Raw genomic sequence first — 7500 nt, 5'->3', positions numbered from 1 at the left:
ACCGCAACGCTCTGAAGCGTCGCATCAAAGACATCCACTCTGCAGCGGAGAAGGAGAAGAAAGCTCTGGACAAGCTGGAGAAACAGAAGGAGAAACAACGGAGGAAAGACCAGGAGCAGCGCAGGAATTGAAGACCGCCACCAGAGGGAGACAGAGGATGAGCAAAGGGGAGGACAGGTGGAAGACAAGAGGGAGGAAGAGAAGGAGGGACGGACAAACTGACAGTGTTCACAGGAGCAGAAAGATCTGTACAAGTGAACGCTCTGCCACACAAACAATCTCTGTTTGAGTCATCCTGGAAAACCTGGAAAACCTGGAAATCTCGAGTACAGCCTTCGAGTCCTGGAGAAGGACAGCAGTAAACATCTGGAAGGTTTGATGAATCTACGGAGGCTCGCAAGGTTTTGTTCATTTCACCAACAAGACCTGATGCAAAGTATTCATTGACAACCATTTCCATGGCAACAACCAGACTAAAAGTAAACAAAAGGTGACCTTTGAAAACACACAGGTGTTTTCACTGAATGATGATGAAAACAAACAAACTCGTTAAAGGAAATTTAACTTTTTACACTTGTTTGTCTTTGGTCCTTCTGAGCCACCGTACTGTTTCACAGTGAGTCAATCTGAGTCCAAACGACATGTGATTTGGTCCTTAGTATCCCACAATCCACTGCACAGCAAAGTAAAGGTGCGTTCAGGTGCTGCTCGTCACACCTGAACCTGATGCTGTGAGCAGGTCTGAGCTGATGAAATGTACGGAAACAAAGAAAGGTCAAAATAAAAGAGTGAGATTTAATGTCATTAAATAAGGAAAGTTTGTGTAATTTCAAAGTGTCTAATTTTCAACTTTCAAAATAACAATTTCAAATTAGCTAATTTTGGATCTAAAAATGTCATATCAGTCAATCAATCAATCAATCAATCAATACTGAATGGACCTGATCGGACTTATCAAACTTGTGGCATTTAAAGCTGATAAAATAGCGTCCTTTCATTGAAGCACTTGAACTCATCGTCAGTTTAACGTGTGGTGTGACGTCAGCTGTGTCCCAGTTCAGAGACCACGTCCTTCAGGGACCTGGTCTACGAAAGCCGAACTGACACAGAGGATTTTCTCTTTGTGTCACCAGCTGTTCCCGCCATTACTTTATGTCACAAAGCGCGGCTCCTGTTGCCTAGCAACCTTGACAACGTAACTTTTTCTCACTAAAACTTTGTGTTTTCAGTCTCTTGCTGTTACGGACATTAACGGTGTAATCCTCAGACTCTCTCCACCTGTTGGAGCGCTGCTTGTCCAGGGAACGATGGAGATTTGAAATGGGACAGTGTAGTCGCTCTTCAGATACAGCCTCTGAAGGAAGAAGCACCTGAAATGGGACACAGCTGCAGTTTTTCTCAGCCTGAAGCCCCGCCTCCTCTGATGGAACCTTGACCACGCCCATCCGAGGAGGCGGAGCTGTGTTTGAAAATGTGGAAGCTGTAAAGAAGGACGTGTTTACTGTGAAAGAAGAAGAACTCAAACTGAAAACGTTGATAAAAACATCTGGTTCATGTCGTTTCTGACACTGTCTGTACCGACCGACCTCTGACCTCTGACCTCTGCATCATTCAAATAAATAAATCTGTGAGAAACTTTTAAAATGGATCCTGTGCTTGTGTTTTTCCTTTTTTATAATGACACTGATAAACACGTTTGTTAAAGCTCACAGATCCTCCATTCACAGAGCTAACAGCACACATCAATGGGAACTGAAGTGTTAGCCTAAACAAGCTAATCATAAACAAGCTAACGTTAGCTTAAACAAGCTACTATCTGACCTCAGAACAGCTTCTGTCTCATTCATCATGTCGTTTACTGCCCTCTTGTGGCAGCAGCAGGTTTTGTCTCTGAAGCTAGCTTCACTACAATCTGATGTGTTTACTGTCAGAATAAGAATAATCCTGAAAATCTTCAGACAGGAAGGTGAAGATGGAGAGAGAGACTTTCAGAATAAAACCAAGAGACAGAACAGAGACTGAGTTTAACAGATTTAAAGTGATGCTGTGATGAAGGTTGTTTCAGTCTGAATTCTTCTCATTGGTGTGATTAATAACAGATAAATAAAACTGCTGATGCACATACTGTATAAAACCATTCTCCTGTATCTGCTTCACAATAAAAGCCTCCATGTGAAACAGGAAGCTGTGGTCCTGAAAGACCACAAAAACAAAGTGACAGTGAAACAGTAGAAAAGTTTTATTGTGAAAGAATCAAAGGGCACAAAAAAAGATCAGGTTTCATTGATCACTGTGACATAAATATCAATAAATAAAGTCAGGTCACCCATGGGGTTTACTTCCTGTTTCAGTTTCACACCTGAACACGTCTGAGATACAAAGACATTTACCTGTCATTTACCTGCAGAACATCTGCATGTTCACACACACACACTCACTGATGACATCATCACTCACGTCATCACTCACTGATGACATCATCTCTGACATCATGCATGTCCATCAGCGATTCTCTCTCTGTTTGTTTTAAACCTCTCTCGTCCCTAAAATTGATTTAATATTGAAAATATAAAATCAATATCATATTATGATCTTAAATTCATGTGCTGCAACCATGTGAGGTCACGACCCACAAAAACAAAATGATTCACACAAACAAATCAATAAATACATCAATATAAATAAGGAATAAATATCAGTAATAAATAAATGATTAATAACCTGCATATGATCAGAGATCTGATCAGAAATATTGATAAATATCATCATGAGATATTAACTGCAGATACACCTTCAGAGTTAATTGCCAATTTGATGCACTTCCTGTTTCTGCTTCACAATAAAAGCTGCCTTTTCACATTTCATTCTGCAACGATCATTTTCATTATTGATTAGTCTAATGATCATTTAAATTTTTGATCAGTCTAACAATCATTTTCATTATTGATTAGTCTAATGATCATTTTAATTTTTGATCAGTCTAACGATCATTTTCATTATTGATTAGTCTAATGATCATTTTAATTTTTTATCAGTCAAACAATCATTTTCATTATTGATCAGTCTAACAACCAATTGTTAAAAATTGTCAGAAAACTGATTCAAATTGTCTGAAACGATGAATCGATTATTAAAACTGATTGATGAACTGATGCTGCAGCTTTAAAAATGATTGTGAACTAAAGTTTGAAAGAGCAGAAAATAAAGAGGTAAAATGTTTCAGGTCGTCCCCCCTCCTCCTCAGAAAACGTCTGATAATCAATAACTCACAGTCTGATCTGAACTTCTGATAATCAATAAGTGGAAGTGTCTGATCTGAATTTGTTGGCGTCGACCTGCAGCTCCACACTCACCTGTGACCAGGTTCAGACCTGCAGCTCTGACTCGCCGTGCTGCGTTCACATTGCTCTGAAAAGAGGCGGAGCTTGGATCCTCCGACTGACAGAGGAGGAGCAACACCCAAAACACTCTGGGATATTTTCACAGAGGCTCACAGGAAGTCGACTGTCACAATAAAACGTCAGGTTTAGAAGCGTCCTGCCGGTGGAGAGGTTTGAGACATTGTCCCCCCCCCACTTAGAAAATGTCATGAAATACAACAGAATAAATAAATCATCAGATGTGTCTTCCTGCAGAGACCTCATCACAGACTGATGATGTCACTGATGATGTCACTGCTGAGGTCACTGACCTCTCATGTATGAATTGTCTGTCCTACTTTTAATAATCTGTCTCTTATGTCCTTGAACGCAGCACTGTGTTGTCCCTGGTGGGCGGGGCTTAGCGTGTACCTGAAGCACGAGCAATGGCTCTCAGGCTGCGGATCAGGTCGTGACAGAAGGAACGAAGCTGTGTCAGCGTCAGGTGGACCGCCACCTGGACCTCGTAGTTGCCATGGAGACGAGTGGACAGATCCAGACTCGGGTTCTGATCCAGACCATCATCGGCGAGCTGAGCCGCCTCCTTCATCTGAAACACAGACAGACGTGTGAGCAGCCAATCACAGCTCTGTCCTCAGCTGTGATGTCATCTCAGGTGTGTTGTTACCTTTCTGAGGTGTGTCAGCAGGTCTCTGAGGTCGGCTCGCACATCCGTCAGTCCGCTCAGTCTCTCTGACAAAATTCCCAGCAGCCCCTGGTACAACCGGCCGCCCGCCAACATACGACTCACACACATGTCCTGCAGGGGGCGACACACACACGTTACATCACATCACATCACATGACCCCTATGACTTCAGAAACCCCATCAGACCATAACCCCCTCCAGTTAACCCCAAAACCTCCCTAAGGGACCCCCAGGACCAGGACCAGGACCAGGGGACCCCCCTCGTTACTCCAAGAACCACCTCAAGCCTCTTTGAGAAACTCGAGACCCAGGAGAGACCCCCCCCCCCCCCCCTTCAAGAACCCTGAGAACCCCCAAAGACCTAAACCCCCCTTCACTCAGCCACAGAACTGTCAACACACCTGAGTCCCTTCAGAACTGCCTCTAGAACCCCAGAACCTCCACAAAGACCCGGAACTCCTCTGAGTCACCCATAGTCACGATTAGAACTCAGACTCCCTCAGGTGCGTCCAGGTACAGAACCTAACGAACCCTCAGTTACCAAGATCCACATCAACACCCACTAAAGCCTCGAGGACACAAAGACCCCCCCCCAGACTGACCAGTGTGAAGCGTTCGGACAGCGGCTTGATGACGGGGCCGGCGGGGATGCCCAGTGAGGTCACCATCATCTGCAGGTTGGCGGTCTGAGTGGAGGGGTCGAGGGTCAGACCCTGCGGAAGACAGGAAGACGTTATTAACACACGAAGAAGAAGAGGAAGGAACAGCCAATTGGAGTCGAGCTGAACCAGCCAATCAGATGTGCCGTTTACCTCCGTGTTGATGGTGGCGGCGTGCACGTCGGGGAGGTCCCTCAGGATTTTCTCCACCAGCGTCTTCGCTCGTTCAGCCGTCTCCCTGAAGGCTGGGAGGGGGGCGGGAGCTGATCGGACCAAAACTGCAAACAGGAAGCAGTGCAGCAGAGCGACGGCTGGAGGGAGCACAGAGCGGATGTATGGAGGATCAATAGTGTCAGAAACAATAATCAATATGATCAGTTACAAAGAAGTGATTTAAAACTGCCACTTTATATAACTTTCTTGAAGAACTTTATTCACATGAACACATCATTAATTAACGCTTCATAGATCTGTTATAATCAATAACTAACAAATTGTCAACATTTATAACGACTTATTAATGTTTACCAACAAACAACTAAATACAATAAATAAATAAACAGCAGCCACAGTGTTAACACACCTGTAACAATAAACAATAAATAACACCTGATTTATGATGCATCAGTAAATGATTTATTAACTGATAATAAAACCATTAGCAACTAAACCTTTCAAATCAATAAGCAATAACTAATCGATGATGTCACTTAGACAAGAACTGATACAGACTTGAGTTAAATAAGGCTTCAGCACATTTCAATATTGTACAGTGAAGAATAGAAACCAACGTTAGCCAACAGTAGGACATTTCCTAAGTAAGTTTTTACAGAGCGCTAACAGGATGTTAGCTGAGAGGATACTACCAAAATAAGAGTCTCCAACTATGCCGGCAGCTCTAAAGACAGCGGTACTTTGAGCCAATTGCTGTTTACCAGGTATAATGTTTACCATCTGTTAGCGCATTACCATGCTAACATTGGCTAATTAGCAGTTAACGCAAAGTGGAGCTGAGGCTGATGGGAATTAAAATTATTCTGGTTTCACTAGCAACCTCCCATACTGCACCGCGGCTGGCACTAACAACCCCCCATACCTCCCCAGCGCCAGGTGATCCAGGCTGAGCTGAGGTGGAGGAGGTGTTTTAAATGTGACTGATAAAGTCTTAGTTCACTCCTCCACCATGTTTGTGCTGGTTTAACCCCCCCCCCCCCTCCCTCATCACTGCAGACTGTCACAGCAGGTAAAGTCTCACCTGTCGGGGTGTTCATGTCTCAGGGCGGCTGTGTGTCTCTCTGGCTCGGTGTGTGTCCGCCGCTTGACGCGCTAAAATCCTCTTCAGCTTCCATTTGTGGCGGTTTGGACTTTTTATCTTCTCGCTCTCGTGCGGGGTTTTCCATTGACGGGGTTCGACAGCATCGTCACCGACTCACTGCGGAGTCATCCGATAATTCCCGAAGTGTCGAAGCTTGAGAAACTTGTTGCGTAATACCGACGTTAAAACAAAGACAAAAGGAAAAGAACCGTGAGAGCGGCAAATCACACACACACGGAAACCTGCAGGGGTCTCACGTGCTGCAGGTAAACCACGTGACTGTGACCTCACACAGGTCAGGGTTCACACCTAGGGTCAGTGTGCAGGTTTTCAGGCTCCATTAAATGACCCTTACTGATAAAGACGGTGAGAGCTTTTGACACAGTAGAATGATCCTGGTTTATTTCATTGATCCTTTACTGTAATAAAATGTACGATGATATAATAATATATTATCATTATTATTACACATACAAATATAATTCAATAAGTTATTATATTTAATGATAAAATATTATGAATAATAACATTAAAATAATATTATTAGTTTATTGATCTGAGTGATCAATGCTTCAGCAGTTCGTTACTGTTTTATATTCATTTATTTCATTCTAAAATGATTCTATATAAATGTGAATGAGTGAAGTACCTGCAGCTGTCAGGTAAACACAGGTATACATAGAATATAATGCAAATACTCAGGTAAAGTACTTCAAACACTGCGGTACCTGAGTAAATGTATTTAGTTACCTTCCCTCACCGTTGTCAGTAAAACAAACGCGACACTTTAATAAATAGTTAGTAAACTGAACACGCGGATATGAAGTCAAAATAACTTCAAACTGTTTTATTTACTTGGTTTTCAGTTTCCTAGATTTTTTAAAGTGAGAACAACTTTCACTTTTTACAGCGCGAGAGCAAGAAATGAATTTTAAAAAATCCAAACAGCTGTTCAGTTGTTTCTAATGCTGCGTTCAAGTCACATCAGATTATTGTTCATCAACATCTGGGTCATAAATGTGAAATACAACCCAGATGACCTCACACAGCACCTGAACGCACCACTACAACAGTTTAAGGTGGACAGTAATGATCTTGTTTTTAAGGAGGATTGGGGTGAATGAAGATTTGAAGGGGGTTAATGTTAGAACTAGACGGGGGCCCCAGGCTGTTAGGGGCCCACGAGGCATTCAGCTCCCTCCCACTTAAATAACCAATGGATGATTTTCAGTGACCTGTCAGTAGGAACCCCCCTGACGACGCCCCTCGCTGTCAGACTTTAGAATCACCTCAGATTATAATCATCTGTAAACAGAGAGATTAAATATTACCTGAATTCAACTTGTTTTCTCTGTACTTTTTGTATTTTCATTTATTTTAAAATGTTTTAATTTTATATTGTATATATATATTATCCATTATTGATTTTTACTGATGAATCTTTCTGATCTCATGGTT

At 42.6% G+C, this 7500-nt stretch overlaps 2 protein-coding genes and 1 long non-coding RNA gene across 5 annotated transcripts in view; 2 read left to right on the top strand and 1 right to left on the bottom strand.

The window, feature by feature from the left end:
• The window catches only part of samd14 (sterile alpha motif domain containing 14), a gene marked incomplete at its 5' end in the record, with an annotated part of 4683 nt that extends 3035 nt beyond the window's left edge, over positions 1-1648 (top strand). The window contains one exon of the mRNA XM_056400809.1: positions 1-1648. This exon is cut by the window's left edge and continues 25 nt beyond it. Within this exon, the coding sequence (XP_056256784.1) occupies positions 1-131 (131 nt within the window).
• Positions 1649-1775: 127 nt separating this feature from the next.
• Positions 1776-6124, bottom strand: LOC130184823 (uncharacterized). The gene is made up of 5 exons (XM_056400870.1): positions 5983-6124; positions 4881-5038; positions 4671-4781; positions 4048-4179; positions 1776-3969 (listed from the first exon to the last, which is right to left on the bottom strand). Exons 1-5 carry the CDS (start codon positions 5996-5998, stop codon positions 3781-3783), a joined length of 606 nt encoding a protein of 201 aa, XP_056256845.1. The 5' UTR covers positions 5999-6124; the 3' UTR covers positions 1776-3780.
• The window catches only part of LOC130184824 (uncharacterized), a 3401-nt gene continuing 1786 nt past the window's right edge, over positions 5886-7500 (top strand). For 2 of the 3 annotated variants that reach the window (XR_008830053.1, XR_008830054.1), the window contains exon 1: positions 6180-6308. This is a non-coding gene — a long non-coding RNA (uncharacterized LOC130184824). Of the gene's footprint in view, positions 5971-6179; positions 6309-7500 lie in introns of those variants that run through there. The other variant, XR_008830055.1, reaches the window with a different exon arrangement.

The sequence above is a fragment of the Seriola aureovittata genome, chromosome 17 (assembly GCF_021018895.1).
Source record: "Seriola aureovittata isolate HTS-2021-v1 ecotype China chromosome 17, ASM2101889v1, whole genome shotgun sequence".
Classification (NCBI taxonomy): Eukaryota; Metazoa; Chordata; class Actinopteri; order Carangiformes; family Carangidae; genus Seriola; species Seriola aureovittata.
The sequence above is the reverse complement of the archived record's forward strand: the minus strand, read 5'-3'. Positions and strand labels throughout refer to the sequence as shown.

Excerpts from the sequence above, each read along its gene's own strand:
- LOC130184823 (XM_056400870.1), bottom strand. Across the intron at positions 4,782-4,880 it reads CCGCCACCATCAACACGGAG|GGTCTGACCCTCGACCCCTC; the intron begins GTAAACGGCACA and ends TGTCTTCCGCAG. Across the intron at positions 3,970-4,047 it reads TGCTGACACACCTCAGAAAG|ATGAAGGAGGCGGCTCAGCT; the intron begins GTAACAACACAC and ends TCTGTGTTTCAG.